The 16,742-nt window shown below is 37.7% G+C and overlaps 1 protein-coding gene across 1 annotated transcript in view; it reads right to left on the bottom strand.

Moving 5' to 3' along the window:
* Lon (lon protease homolog, mitochondrial) overlaps nucleotides 1–16,742 on the bottom strand; it is a 319,254-nt gene that overhangs the window by 14,237 nt on the left and 288,275 nt on the right. The window contains exon 20 of the mRNA XM_090406689.1: nucleotides 8,252–8,416. Coding sequence (XP_090262815.1) covers nucleotides 8,252–8,416 — 165 coding nt within the window. The remainder of the gene's footprint in view (nucleotides 1–8,251; nucleotides 8,417–16,742) is intronic.

A 16,742-nucleotide genomic window follows, 5' to 3' on the forward strand; every position in this document is an offset into this window, starting at 1 on the left:
CTTTCCATTATTTCTTATGTAAAATCTTGATTCGGACTTCAAACTGGTTTCTGGAATGAATTAAATACGAACTATGAGGCACCACTGTAACAGGATTAATTGGCTGACAGATGTAAGTCAAGTACTGACTGTATATTATTCAGAAAAATTAAATAAGAACGTGTAATAATTCCTTTTCAACTTTCCATATCCATTATTCCTTTTGTTGAAAGTTGTTTGCTTACACCTGGATAAAGGATTAAGCCAAGAATATAATTTCTTGGCATCTTTAATTTATAATATAACCAAGTGGAAAAGTTTTCAACATCTATCTCTAATCCAGAGTATTTTAATAATAAGGTGTCACACCTTTTGGCACTTGTATATGGAAATATGACTTCTGCATTACTTCAACCTTGGTATCACTTGTGGGTCTGGCTTCCACTGATGACATCTTGGACTTTGTCAAGATAAGTGCATTGGTTTCTTTCATTTCTTTTTCATTTTTTGATTTTATTTTACTGGTGCTAGTGGTGGTTTCTTTTTTTAAAATAAATATTAACATTGCTGGTAGTGCAGTTATTAAGCGAATTATGGTATTACTTTTGATGTATCATGGCCACCATTTTATAGTAGTTCAAATAGAGCATATCTGGTGGTATAGAATTTTTTCTAGATCACGGGATTATTTAATTCTCAGCCTTAAGACTGAAAAATTCTCCTCCCTTCCTTACAATCAATGCAGAGGTTTTAGCCTTTTCCTTACCTGAGATAATGGTACCAATTTCTCCAAGGGTGTGAACTCTAGGAATTGAAATTCCAAGATGTGACAAAGTGAGACATGTCACCAAGGTTTTAAACAAGATAGTTGGTGCTAACAAGATTTATTCTTTCACCACGTACTTCAGTGGGAAATTTTTAATTGTAGTTAAAGATGTGGAAGCAAGGGATAAACTATTACAGAGTTTTACTTTCGAAGGCAGCACAGCTATTCCTATAATGGTCAGGAAGCAGGTCAAAACAGCAAAAATTGAAAGATTTCCAATGAAATATATAGAGAACAGTAATGAAATTCTTATAAAGACACTCTCGAAATGGGCTAAAATGAGTAACATATGAAAGGGTTTATCAGGTGAAGATCCAAACTGGTTTTCTGGTGATATCATCTTCACAATGGATATGAAGACGCCAGTACCAAATTTTGTCAACATTGGTACAACCCGAGTTATGGTAAACTATCCCGAAGTACAAAGGCAGTGCCCACATTGTGGTTCATATGATCAATTGGGTGGTAACTGCCCCACATTTAAATGGAGAGTGGACATATCGCCAATCACAGTCTCAAGTCCTGTCAGAAATGCAAACGTTCTGAACACCATGTTAACACCTGTCCTTTTAGAACTTTTGCTAAAGAGTGGGAGCACCTATAGAACCAATTAGAATACTGAATATATCAGCAAGGCATAAAGAAGAGTTCTCAGTTCTTCCAATTCAGTCTAGTAAAGACGCTGCTTTTAAACAAACTACACTTGGTAAAATCACAAAAAGTGCATGACCAAATCAGATAGAAATTAGCCCCAAAATTCCAGAACCTCAGCAGCTACTTTCCCAGTCAAATATGGATGGAACAACATCAGGTGAAATTATCAATAATGAACCTAGTGTTAAATTGTGAATGAAGATATTTATAATTAATAATACTTCATTCATAATTAACATGACCTACCATATCATAAGCAGAATTTATTTAAATTTATTTTGTTAGTCTCTTGCTTATAAAATGTTATTCATGTAATCCTTTTGAGTTTTGTTAGTTAATTTTATTAATGTAATTTTAAAATATATTATAGATATGAAAAAGCTCTGTATTAAATTAAAGTGTCATTTATTTTATTTGCTTTATTCCTTTAATAATATTATAAGAAACTGTAATGTATGTAATTTTAACATATCCAGAAGATTCTTTGTGATATTATTTGATTGGTTGTTGTGAGAAAACATGCAAATTTCTCCTAGCGCGTGTTGGAGCGTGAACTACTATATACCAAGGGAAAAACAAGTTTGATGTGAGCTAAACCAGCGAGAACCAGTTACTGTCGGGAAAAAGGAAGGAATGGATACAAAAACGAAAGTAAAAAAGAGAATCGAGTAGGGAAGTATAGAGAACGATAGCTGGAGACTGGAAGGAAATTTTGACATGCCGAAAACGGAATTTAAAGGACCAGGAATTGCTTGGTATTTTAACTTACCTTTTTCTGAGTTGGATTTTTACCAAAACTTCCTAAAGCCTAGCAGTGAAATAGTGCAAGAAATAGGTTAATACGTATCAGAAAATGAAGAAATAAGTAGGTAACTTAAATCAAGTGCATAAAGATTATATTCTCCCGAGTCTATATATCAGTCGCGGAATTGGAAGACTTTTTTTAAGTTTGTGTTACTACATAGTAAAAGTCAGCAAGGACTTAAAAATTGTTATTCGATCTACTTATGATGTGTTGAAGCTATATCCTGGTAAGATTACCTTTACTATACTTAACGAGAAGTAACGAAAATTAATTCCTCCAAAAGTAAATCGTTCCTAGTTGCAGTATTCAGCGAGTCAAGATTTAATGCATGATGCGCTAAGACTTTCCCTCTTCAAATAATAAATGCTATGTCATTGAATTAAGTGTTCATTCTAAATTCTCATTCAGAATTTAGGAATCTCGAACTTACATGAACTAAAATTGATTAACTGAGCCTAGAGGATTACAAATTGAATGTCTGAATGTTCATGAGTTCTATTCTTCTAAATATCTTGAACTGATTTGAAATATTTTGAAATGCAACCTTAATCAGAGTAGAGTTATGATATGACTTCTTTGTAATAAGAAGGATAAGATCTGTTAAATATAATCTTTAATTATAAAGTTTAAGCTCAGCTGAGTAGTATACTAGAGACTTAATGAGAACTTTATATTCGTTCAATCATAATGTCCCTGTTGGAATATTGTGTTATGATGTAATTTATGTGTCACTGCATTAAATAATTTTGTTTGAATTGAATCTTGTATTTGCCTGATTGTTTCATTGTACCGCTCACTAAATATTTTGAACCAATAGCGGGAGTTTTGTTCAATAGTGAGAGCCTCGGACTAAATTCAGCTTTATGATAACCTGATACAGTTGAAGGTTGATTTATCTAAGTTGCTTTTGCAATTTATGAATATGGAGTGGCACAGTATAATATAAATATTCTTCATATTCGATTGATATATCAGCTCTCAATTAATTGAATTTATAACAAGAGATAACAATAAGAAGATAAAACGTAATCGAGCAGAAGTTACGATCCAAAATTAGTATAACAAGTGAACAGATACAAGATGAAATGCAACATCATGAAACTGTTCTACAAGGACAAACTGGAGAAGAAACAGAAAAGCAAGACAACTGAAAAAACTTAATGTGCAGACAACATCATCAAAAAGGAAAGATGACTTAATAAAAAAAATTGAGGATAAACAAAAAAACAATATACTGGATGTGTAATAAGTTTATAAATGTTTATGCTCCATCCAATGGAACAGTTAGACGAAAATTCTTCCAGAAATTGGAGCCATATTTATACGGTGCCCATTGCATCATAGCAGCTGGAGACTGTAATTGTATTGAAAATCCCCCCCTGCCCCATTAGACAAAATAGGAGGACACCCCAGGGGTGAAAAAGTGGGATATGAACAGTTAAAAACATGTCTTGACAATGCTCAACTAGTAGACACATGGATAATTCGTAGCCCTAATCTCCAGGCTTAGATGCACATGAATCAAGGTATTGGTACCCGTCTTGATCAAATATATATATTTTCTTCCCTTATAAATAGGATAATTCAGATAAAACATCTTGACATCAACATGTCAGATCATAGTTCTACTTAAGTTCCACTGCATGGAACAATTAGAGGTCAGTTCTGGACCATGGAGACTTCCCACAAATTTTCCACTGATCTCTTCAACCAAATTCCAGATCCTCTGTTGAAATTGAAGTAATGTTACCTGAAACTGGGATAAGTGGTTAAAATTCAAACAAGCAGTAAAACAGAATATGATGGAAGGAGCAAACTTTTCTCAAAAGAAAAAAGTTCAAAGACCTACATAAAGAGAGAAGCTGGTTTGCAACAAAACAACACAATGGTATAGAATGTAGCAACATCATTAGAAACATTAACACAGAGATAGAACTGAAAAGACAAAAACAAGTAGAAGAAAAAATTTTAAAATAAGAATACAGCAGCACTTGGCAGATAGCCCTTCAGCTGCATTCTTCAACAGACAATTCACTAAATTCTGCAAAGGAAGGACTATCACTCAAATCTGCATTGTTGATGAAGACATGTCCAACACTCAAGACATCCTTAACTCCTTTCAAAAACACTACAAAAATCTGTTTGAAGACAACGGTACTGCTGGAAATTATAACTCTTAGAGCATTAATAGCTTTCCTGTTCATATCCAAGATGGGCTTGACAGACCCATTACAGCATCTGAAGTTACTACAGCCTAAAAAGAATGCCAGACAAGAAAATCCCCTGGACCTGATGGTCTAGGGATAGAACTTTACTGAGAGGCCTGGGATTTTATTCTTCCCATTCTAGTTATATTATTTAATTCTTTCTCTTCTCAGGACATATATGAGGTGGTATCAAAAAGTTTCACGACTAGGTTTGTAACACGCCAACAGATGGCAGCACGCACAGTCACAGGGAGCACCTACCTTCATAAGTCAGTGTGCCAAAAGACATTGTCCTGTGTACATCGGGAGCTGTGCAACTGATGCTATTCTGACCACCTGCGTTACCACATCTGCGATTTCATCATGGACAGCAAGTTAGAACAAAGAGCAAACATGAAATTTGAGGATCATTACAGGCGACGAAACTTGGGTGTATGGGAACGACCCTGAGACGAAGCAACAGTCTTCATAGTGGAAGAGCCCATCATCTCCACGACCAAAAAAGGCAAGGCAGGTCTGCAGCCCAACCAAATGCATGCTCATAGTCTTTTTCGACATTTGCGGCATTGTGCATCGAGAATTCGTCCTCAAGGGCCAGACCGTCAATAGTGAGTTCTACTTCCAGGTTTTAAGGCGTCTGAGGAAGGACATTTGCCGAAAGCGACCAGATCTCTGGTGTGCGAAAAACTGGATGCTCCACGACAACAATGCACCCTGTCACTGAGCTATCCTCACACGTGAGTTTCTCGCCAGAAACAAAACGATCTCACTTCTGCACCCACAATACTCGCCAGATTTGACTCCTGCAGACTTCGCCCTCTTCCCGAAGATGAAGATCCAGCTCAAAGGTCACCGTTTTGACACCACTGCGGAGATCCAGCGCAAATCGCAGAAGGTGCTTGACGTGCTTCGAAAAGAAGAATTCCAGGACACATTCCAGAAGTGGCAAGAAAGGTAGGAGCGCTGTATTGATATGCAAAGGGAATATTTTGAAGGTGAATTTGTAGCAAGCCATACCATCCTCATTCCAAAACCTAATAGAGATCACACCTTGATCAGAAGCTGGAAACCTATTTCTCTATCTAATACTGACTAAAAGATATCTTTCCACATTATCAATAACAGGCTCAAAGTGGGAATGAGAAACATAATTAAAAGCACACGTGTATGGAGTTCCAGGTCGAGCAATAGAATTTAATCTGTTTCTGCTACGTGATCTAATCCGCTTAGTTAATATGAAAAAGCAGTTGATGGTAGTGCTATCAGTAGACCTTACTCAAGCATTTGATAATGCCCAGCATCCCCTTCTGTTCCTCATCCTCCAGCAAATTAGTGTACATAAAAAGTTGCTATCTGTTATCAAAGGAGCCTATGTCAATTCAACTAACCACCTCCTAGTTAATGGGTTTCTGTCATCCGGTTAAAATTCAAAAAAGGAGTCAAGTAAGGCTTCCCTCTTAGTCCATTGCTTTTTGCACTGGTTCTTGAACCTTTTTTATAGGAAGTCAACAATACACATGCTGTATGAGGAATAACAGTTCCTTCAACTATGAAGGAAAATAAAGTATTAGCATATGCCGATGATGTAGTGGGCACTTTGAAGGATAATAATTCCATATATATATATATATATATCTTTTTTTGGTATTTTGGAAACATTTAGCAAGATCAGTGCATTAACTACTAATGCAGACAAGACAAAATTAAAAGTTTTTGGAAAATGGGATTTTGGAGGCATTCCTTTTGCACTCCCCCCCCCCCCCATTATACCTGGAATTCCCTTCTCCACTTACCCAATATTATCAGTTAAAGAATTTTGAAATCTTAGAAGACTGGAAAATAGGGCCACTTTCGTTTTCTTCTAAAGCTATAGCCATAATCTTTCCTGCTCAGTTGTACATAAAAAATATTACAGACATCACAGAAGATGAAGAAAAGCAATTGTCTAGTAAGCCTGTGCAATTTTTTTTGGTCTAGCTGATACCAAGAAGTTAAAAAGGAATTTCTTCAACTATCAAAGAAGCATGGAGGATTTGGGCTTCCACTCTTAAAATTCTGCTATTTAAGCAATACAGCTTCAAAAATTCATAAGATATTACCTTCTCTGGTACTACTTGGATTTTCATCTTCCCCTGTTTGGAGTAAATGATTATAAGGGTCCAAAAGATGAGATTGCTTCTGAATACTACAACACTCTGGCCATTCTTTCCATTAAAAAAAGTAAAATTTGGTATAAAGAAATCTTTAATCTCTTTTGTCGTGAACTTCCACAGTTGTGTACTGACAACACTTTGTTTCGTAACTTATTGAAGTTCCAAAGATACCATAACAGGAGGGATCTTGCTTGGAGAATTGCATATGGCCGCCTTCCAGTCAATACCATCAAATGGAGGTACTTGAACATTGGAGATCCAATCTGTGATATCTGTTACCGATTGGAAACAGCAGAACATGCATTTTACAGCTGCCCTCCTGTCCTACGTATTTGGAACAGATTATGTAAAGTGGTGCGCATTCCATTACTTACAACAAAACAGGTTATTATTTTGCAGTACCCACCACCTGTCAGCAATGTGAGGAGAATTTTGATTTTTATAATTAATGAATTAAAATACTATTCATGAAAAGTTAGAAAGAAACATGGATTTGAAAACCAGCAATAGACATCCAAATGCTTTATAGTATTGTGGAAATTTTATTGTTCAGTGAGACGATTTTTGCATTCAGAAAGAAGCGTTTTAGGAGATATTACATTTTTGACTAGGTGGTGTAGATCACCCATATTATGCAATATTCACCAGGGGTAGATAAAATTCTGTCTATTTTTGTTATGAGAAGTTTTTTAAATAGTTCCATCATCTTAATTCAATGTGGTCTTATAGTCAATAGATTGTATGAACAGGCAATAGTATGGAACTGTCAATTCAAAAAAAAAAATGCCTGGACAGAGAAATTCTGGAGGAAGTTAATGAGATAAGAGACCTTAGAGTGGTGGCAGACAAGGATCTAAGTTGAGAGATCACACTGCACAGGTTGTGAAGGCATCACATGAGATTATGGCAATGATGCAGTGGACCTTAACTTGTAGAAATAAAGAGGTTCTACTTCAATTGTATAAGACTTTGATCAGACTTTGTATGGGTTATTGTACACAGATTTGGTCCCCTGGTTTTCATGGTGATGAGGATATGTTGGAAAGTGTCCAGAAGACTGACTAAGGTCATAACTAGTCTTTGGGATGGGTATGGGGAGAGAATGAAGGAATGCAGTTTGCAAAACCTTGTGAATAGGAGGAAGAGAGGGGATGTAATCAAGACATTTAATTTGGAAAAGGACTGTTACCAGGTTAATGTAAACAAAATTGTGGAATAGAGGAAGGGGGGTGGGGTAGAACAAGGAGACATATCTAGAAGTTGTATAAAGAGGGTGTTACCAGGGGACATGAGGAGTAGGTTCTTTGCACGGAGAGTGGTTGGTCAGTGCTTTGCCTAACATTGTGGTGAATGCAGATACATTGAATGAGTTTAAAGTATGGTTTGATGGGATTTGTAAGTCTTTTGATTTCATAGAGGTTTGGTGTTAATAATAATTATGCTAAATACTTAAAATAATTGGTTTAATGTGTCCCTATCTGTATTTTATCCATAGCTTTTCTCTCCAGCTGTTTCTTGGTTTGGTCACAGTTTTAATATTACTGTTATGCTATAATACTGCTATTCAACACAATTATTTGTTTAAACCTGAATAAATAGCCAAGTGATATACAAAAATCACACATACAGCTATTGTCTTTTCCTTAATGCCACCAACTGGTAGGACTTTTCCTGTTAGTGAGATTTCACCTGTCATGGCCAAATCTTGTCTTACAGATTTCTTTAGAGACAAAGATATCAAAGCAGTCACCATGGTACAACCTGCACTGGGTCCATCTTTAGGAACTGCACCCTATAAGATTTCATATTAAAATTAAAAAATAACAATAATACCAAATGGCTGACATAATAAAAGAAAGCATTGTTAAAGAATGATTAAACTACAAATAAAATACTAATTAGGAAAAGCAGAGAAACATTAAACAATGTACAGTGATTTCTCAATTATCTAATATTCAAATAACCATTTACTAGCTAAATGACAGCAAGATTCCTTAAAACATCCAGATAAATGAAAGATTACTGTATTTAAACTCAAAGTGCTCAGTTCAGCACTTTGAGTTTAAAGGTTTAAATGGTAAGTGTATCATCAGTAAGTAATCTCTCATTTTAAAAGTAAATACACAACTACACTGAATAAAGTTTTAATAATTAGGTGCACATTTTCCTTTGATATTATGAGAGTGGTCTGAAAAGTTTTCAGCCTAACAATGAAAAAACGAATTCATAATTTCAAAATTATTTTTATTTTTCAACATAATCTCCCTTAAGAATAATACATTTATTCCAGCGATGCTCCAGCACCATTATCCCATCCCTGTAATAGTTCTCAGTAAGATCTGCAAAATACCCCTCTACATCTGCAATCACCTCTTGATTCGAAGAAAAACACTGACCAGCAAGGAAGAGTTTTAGTTTTGGGAAGAGATAGAAGTAAGAGGGAGTCAAATCTGGGGAATAGGGTAGATGTTCCAACAATTCATAGTGCAGATCCCTTAATTTTCCCATTGCCAAAACACCTTTGTGGGGAGGTGCATTGTCCAGATTGCAGCCTGGCTGGCCGAGTGGTTAGCGTGTCTGCTCTCCAGTCAAGAGGTTGCAGGTTCGAATCCCGCCACCTTTTTATTCAGACAGCTTTATCTTTTTATTCAGACATATTTTATTTGCTCTTTTTATTCAGACAGCTGTATAAAACAAACTACTTGATAGAATGACTTGCAATTTCACATGGATGCTTATGACAGATGTACCAACTTAGAAAAAAAAAAAATCTTGCCGATAATGTTGCCATCTATGGTTGAGGCTGAGAACTTTTCAGACCACTCTTGTATTTTGACCTTCTGCCATATTACAATTTCACATTTATGAAATTCATTGAGTGTTAAGCAAAGATTGAAGACTGGATAATACTTTTTACTGCTTCAAATCTCTTTGAAGCAGTAAATCAAATCTTCAAAAATCTTTTCCTGAGAGTATGGTGAAATTTCAGAATAGGTATTAATGTGAAGGGCTGGATAGGTGAATGACAGATGTCGAATTTGTAGTTATTCAGTTGGTGTTTCTACAAATCTCAACAAAAGATGTGTGTGTGTGTGTGTGTGTGTGTGTGTGTGTGTGTGTGTGTGTGTGTGTGTGTGTGTGTGTGTGTTTTAATTGCTCTCTTAATTGGTTACATCTACTGCACAGAAAACAAATCTAGAAACATATCACATAACATCCTAAAGTAAATCTCTAACCTATGGTACAGTAAGAAAGGGACAATCGCCTCCATTCCATGCTACAGCAAGTAGTCAAACATTTAGGCACCACCTTCTCAGCATCAGTAACAGAATTACACCAAACATTAATAAACTACGTTAAAAGGCATAAGTTACTTTGTGAAAATATTATTATTATTGCTTGGGCACATCTCCATGGAGTAAAAATTCATCATGAGAGGACCACACTGACCACTGTTCACAACACTTACCATATCTCTAACTTACACTCGTTCACCACAGATGCACTCACAACCTTCTCTGGCAACCCATTCTGTTCATTCACCATTCTCCAAGCAAAAAATACACAAATACCCTTACTTACTTGCTTGTTAGTGTTATTCAACAAACATGTAATCTGATGTGCTGTTTTGGCAAACTTTGCAATATGCCTTCCAAAGTTCAACTCCATCCACAATTGTTATTATTATTATTATAGGCTAATCAATGGAGTTCAAAATGAATTCAAAACAAAGTATGATCGATACTGCAAAAATGCTGGATACTGCTTGGCGTGATGTTTAGGACCTCCTGCTTTAAGTCTAGGATAGACTCATATAATTTAATTACAGAAGTTGCATTATTGTAAATATGTTTTAGTGTTTCAATATATGGTTTCTCAGTTCCCTGGGTTTCAAGAGCTTTTAGCATTGCAGAAGGCAGACAACAAAGGTTTATTGTATTCAACTGATTTTTCAATGAGCTGTCTTAATGTGTGAATATGGTCCAAAGGATTGTAATTCTTTCTAAATCCAGCTTGTTCACAGGATTGCAATTCCTCAAGTTTAGATTTTATTCTATTATTTATAATTTTTTGTCATCATCATCAAATTCCTGCCATGTGAAGACTTCATACATGTGGTGGTGAGTAGGCTTATAGGTCTGTAGTTTTTAATTTCTTCTTTATTGCCCTTTTTTAAAAATTAATATTAGAAGTGAATTTTTCCAATTGCTTGGAATTTTAAAGAATATTAGTGAGTACGGGCATGGCAAACCCGAGATACCTAATGCTGGACCATGTCTTACTTCATGTAATATATATATATCTGTTATATTATTCTGTAGACTGGTCCCTCCTCTTCTTTCTTTGCTTCTTTCTCCTCTCCTTGCTCCTTCCCCCTGATGCTATTAGAGTATTCGAGGGCTAGGGGTGAGTCTTATGCAGCCACCGAAGGAGGCAAGCTAGCCTCAATAGGTGCCGGTCCCAAGCCCGGATAAATGCGAGGGTTGATGTCAGGAAGGGCATCCGGTCGGAAAACTTCAGTGCCAACTCAAACTATGATTATGAGTCAAAGAGAAAATGATATAAGGGCTAGGGCATACCCCTTAAGCACGCGCAGCCACATCGCCCTACAGCTGCGAGAAGTGGATGATGGCGACCGCATCAAGGGCGAGTGCGGTTAAAGAAGCAAGCCCAGCAGGTGGAGAGGATGTTGCGAGTGGGAACACTGAATGTTGGAAGCATGACTGGAAGGGGAAGAGAGGTGGCAGACATGATGAGGAAGTTGGACATTTTATGTGTGCAGGAGACAAGGTGGAAAGGCAAAGGAACTGAGAGATGGATATAAACTGTTCTACTCTGGAGCGAATAACGAGGGAAGAAATTGTGTAGGAATTGTGGTGTGTGGCAGAATGAAGGGTGAAGTACTGGACGTGGGTAGAAGGAACAACAGGATCATGCGAATGAAATTGGGTCTTGGAGAAGAGCGGGTGGTCGTATTATGTGTATATGTCCCGCAAGTTGGTTGTACAGCAGAGGAAAAAGATGAGTTCTGGAACGTGTTAGATGAAGAAATGAGGGAATTGGAAGAAAATGAGATGGTGATTGTCGGAGGAGACTTGAACGGGCACATAGGAAGACAGAATAGAGACTGTGAAAGGGTGCATGGTGGCCACGGAGCGGGAATGATGAACCAGGAAGGAGAGAGGGTTGTGGACTTTGCAGTAGCGTTTGATCTGGCAATTGTGAACTCGTTTTTCTACAAGAGGGAAGAACATTTGATAACATTTAGGAGTGGTAACAACAGCTCACAAATTGACTATATTTTGACTAGAAGAAAACATCTTAAGGTTGTGACAAATTGTAAAGTAATTCCAACAGATCAAGTAGCACAACAACACCGACTGCTGTGTGCAGACTTTAAAATGAGATCGAAGATAAGAACTTCTGGATGCCATGGGATGAAGACAATTAAGTGGTTTTGCCTAAAAGAGGAGAGTGTGAGGAATTGTTTTAGGGAGATGGTGTTAGAGAGGATTTCAGATGGACTGGAAAGTGTACAAGATTGGTGGAAACATAATTCAAAAGTAATCCTGAGCTGTGCAATCAAGGTGCTTTGGTGAGACATCCGGAAAGATTAGAGAGCAGAAGGAGGGTTGGTGGTGGAATAATGATGTACAAGTGGCAGTGACAGCTAAGAGGAAGGCAAAGCAGAAGTGGGATGAGTCAAGAGTGGAAGAGGACAGAGAGGTGTACAAAGAGAGAAAGCAAGAAGCCAAGAGAGTTGTGGCACAGGCGAAGGCCATGGCATATCAAGATCTGTATGATCAATTAGAAACAAAGGATGGACAAAGAAAAATTTACAATCTAGCGAAATGTAGAAATAAAGCAGCAAAGGACATCTTACATGTGAGGCAGATCAAAGATGCTGAAGGAAGAGTATTATGGAGGGATGTGGACATAAGAAACAGATGGAAAATATACTTTGAGGGACTTTTGAATGAGGAAAATGCAAGGACTCACAGAGGAGATGGGCAGCCTTCTGAGGGGATGGTGCAGAACATCAGCAGAATGGAAGTGACGGAGGCCATGAAGAGGATGAGGAATGGAAAATCGGTGGGCCCCGACAGAATTCCAGTGGAGGCATGGAAGGCACTGGGGGAAGAGGGAATTGACCTGCTGTGGGACCTGTTCATGAAAGTTTGCCAACAGGAAAATATACCCGAGGAATGGAGGGAGAGTGCTCTTGTTCCCATCTACAAGGGTAAAGGGGATACACAAGACTGTAAAAATTACAGAGGAATAAAGTTGATGTCCCACACAATGAAGATCCTAGAAAGGGTTCTTGATGGTAGATTGCGGAAGGAGGTGGAGATTGCAAAGGAACAATTTGGCTTCATGCCTGGTAGATCAACAACAGATGCTATCTTTGGGTTACGACAGATGATGGAAAAATATCGAGAGAAACAAAGGGAGCTACATCTGGTATTTATTGATCTGCAGAAAGCATACGATAGAGTGCTAAGGCAAGAAGTCTGGAGGTGTTGAGGGAGAAGAAGGTGCCGGAGAAATATGTCAGGTTGGTGCGGGAAATGTAAAGAAATGTGAAGACAAGTGTTCGGACCTGTTTGGGACAGACAAAAAGTTTTCAAGTAACAGTTGGCTTGCATCAAGGGTCAGCATTAAGCCCATTTCTGTTTAATATTGTGATGGAGGTGGTAACAGAGGAGGTGAGAGAAGATGCGCCTTGGACAATGTTGTATGCAGATGACATCTTGTTGTGTGTAGATTCAAGAGAAGAAGTGGGAACTAAACTGGAAAGATGGAGAAAAGTAATGGAAGAGAGAGAGGTATGAGACTGAGCAGAAGTAAGACAGAGTATATGTGTTGCGCAGTGGGTGGCGGCGGCCAGGAGACAGATCTGGAGCTGGAAGGAAACGTCATCAGGAAGGTGAGAGACTTTAGATACTTATTTTCAACAGTGGAAGAAGATGGAGGAGCTGAGAAGGAAGTGGGATGCAGGATACAAGCGGGTTGGAGGAACTGTAGGGAGATGGCTGTAGTGTTATGCGATAAGAGGGTGCCGATCAATCTGAAAGGCAAAATCTATAGGACAGTAGTGAGGCCAGCTATGACATAAGCTATAGAAACTGTGGCCCTGAGGAAAAATAACATCAGCAGGAAGGAAGTAGCAGAGATGAGAATGCTTAGGTGGATGTGCGGTGTGACCAGAAAGGATCGTCTGAATAATGACTGTGTCAGGGGAACAGTGAAAGTTACGAACTTAGGAGCGAAAATACAAGAGGCAAGGTTGAGATGGTTTGGTCATGTGATGACGAGGGAGGACGAATATGTGGGAAGAAGGGTCATGCAGATGGATGTGCAAGGAAGGCGGAAGCGTGGGCAGCCAAAGAAGAGATGAAGGGAGCTGGTAGAAGAGGACTTGAAGATGAAGAACTTGGATGTGGTGACAGCCCAAGACAGGAAGGTGTAGAGGAGACTCATTACAAACAGTGACCCCACTTAAGTGGGAGAAGCTGCAGAAGAAGATTAAACAATACATATATTCTTTGTGTTCAACAAAGGGGTTCACAATCTACATATTATCCTCATATTTAGAATAATGCTTTTCAAATGACAACAACAACATCTTCAAGTGGGCTGCAATAATATCTGAAACTGAATTCTGTGAATAGAAATCATCTGCTTCCATAATAAAATCTGAGTAGGACTGAAACATTTCATTATTTCTTTCTGCAATCATATTAAGCCAGAGTTTGAGTTTCTTTTTGAATGATTTGATCATGTTCCAAGCATTAAATATTGTTGCATCTGGACCTTGAAGTTTTAAATTCAACTCATTTATGTAAGAAAATCTGTTGCTGAGTTATGCTAGCCTGGAAATAATGGGGCAGGTCACTTTTCTTTTCAATTAGAATCAGTGTAGAGATTACAGAGCATGTGATCTCCTCAATATATGAATGAAATGATCATACAGCTTGTAATCTCTTTATCGCAAAGTGCATGATCTTATAATTGGCCACATTAAACCGGCAATTGTTATCCTTAATGAAAACTCTTAGTCTATTAAAGTCATCTTACAAGATCTCACATCACTTTGATTGACTTTGCTCTTCCCAGCTTAACCTTTGGCAAATAACTAAGGCAAAACAAACCCTTCTCACAATGAGACTGCTCCTTATAGAGGACAACATTCCTGTCAATTCAGTCCTAACTTCTGTATTTTACCACCCTCTCCACCACTTCTGTAATACTGACCATCTTATAATGTGCTGTCTTGGCATCTCCTTGAGATAGTGGAACTATTTTGCCTGCTTTCCACTCCCTTAGCATCTTCTCAGAACTGAGGCTTAAATTAAACAGCTTAGTCAGTGGAAGTGCCAATTCCCTTGAACATTCTTGTCATTCATGGGCCAGTCATCACCATCATCAACAGCTTTCTTTGGTCCACTGCTGAAGAATGCCTCTCCATACTTCTTCCATTTTAACCAGTCCTGTACATCTCTCCACCATAAATGTCCACAACATCTTGTTATCGCATCGTCCTGTATTACCCTGGTCTTCCTGGTTTCCAATAACCAGTTCTTGGTTGTCCATTCTGTTGTTCTCTTTGTTCATCTGTCATCAGACATTCTCATCACATGTCCTGCCCAGTGCCATTTGTTGCCTTTTATTACTACGGCAATGTCCGTTACCTTTGTTTGCTTCCTTATCCAAGTATTATTCTTTTTATCTAACCAGGTTATTCCCAAAATAGCTCTTTCCATATTTCTTCATGTTATTTTCAGTTTCTCTAGTCGTTTTTAGTCAGACTCCAGGTTTCACTACCATAGGTCATTGTTGGGAGTACATACTGGTTGTTGTTCTTTCTTTTTAGGCAGTTTGGTAAATTGCTTTTAAATCTCTCTCTCTCTCTATAATGGTTAATGCTTTTATTCTAGCTGAAATTCCATTATCAAGTTTATGGTTATTTGTAATGATTTGTCCTAGATATTTTGTATGAATTCACTATTTCATGGGCCAATATGCAATCTATTTCCATGGCCATATTTGTATTAAGGTTCTGCAATAATGTAAGCAAACCTATAATTCACCTGTTCTCCCACCAATCAATCTCACATCTGACATTGCAATATCTTCACTTGGATGATACATTCTTGCAAAATGATCACTCCAAATTTACAGGACATGGCAATGCTCTATGCTGACTGATAAGTCAGCATAGAGCATTGTCACAAATCGCCCATTTTGTAATTTCTGATGTTTCCCTCACATTTTAATTGAATTGCATATCTAGCAATCTACACGATCAAGACTACATCATCATTTGTCAGAGAAAAATTCTCTGATGCTGTAACCAGACATAGCACTCTCCAACCTCGAGTTCTTTCTATTACACATTGTTTCAGGTGATTATTCCATAGCAGCTGTAAATTCCGTTTCATTTTCTCCATGTAACTGTTTCTCCTTCCAATACATATCTCCATAGTTGAAGTCTCCCATAATAACTACTTGGCCCACAGTCATCATGCTTATTTTCTGTTGCATATGTCATCCACATTCTCTCTTGTATCCCTTGGCCTACAGCAGCAGCAACAACCAGCTATGTACATGCATGCACACACAAACATGCATCATCCTTTTGGCCTCTATCTCACACCAGATTGTTATACTATTATTAGCAACTCCCCCCCACATTTTATTGCCTCTGTCCTCTGAAAATACACCACTTGGATTCTCTATCATCTGCTGTCAACAAAGTTTCACTAATGCCTACAACTTTTGGCCAAGTTGAATTAATCAATGCTAATATTCCTCTCCTTTATTTCATGTACTTCTGGCATTAGTTTCATCCCACAACCTTGCTTCTACTTTCCAGGTTCTGAAATCCTACTATTTCAGAACCTGGAAAGCTACATATAATATTATATAATCATTCTCTCACTTCTTCACCTCTCGGATATCTGTGCACACACACAACACATAAAGAAGTGTGGCAGTGCTTGGATGTTCCTCTAATTGCTCCTCTTGGTTTCAGCCTGATTGTGTGCAGTAATGAACTGGAAAACTGGATGTATCTAGTACCCGAATGATAACTTGTACAGTGTTCTTTCTAAGAG

Source organism: Typopeltis vanoorti, chromosome 16 (genome assembly GCF_054136105.1).
Source record: "Typopeltis vanoorti isolate ZY-2024b chromosome 16, IOZ_Tvanoo_1.0, whole genome shotgun sequence".
In the NCBI taxonomy this organism is placed as follows: Eukaryota; Metazoa; Arthropoda; class Arachnida; order Uropygi; family Thelyphonidae; genus Typopeltis; species Typopeltis vanoorti.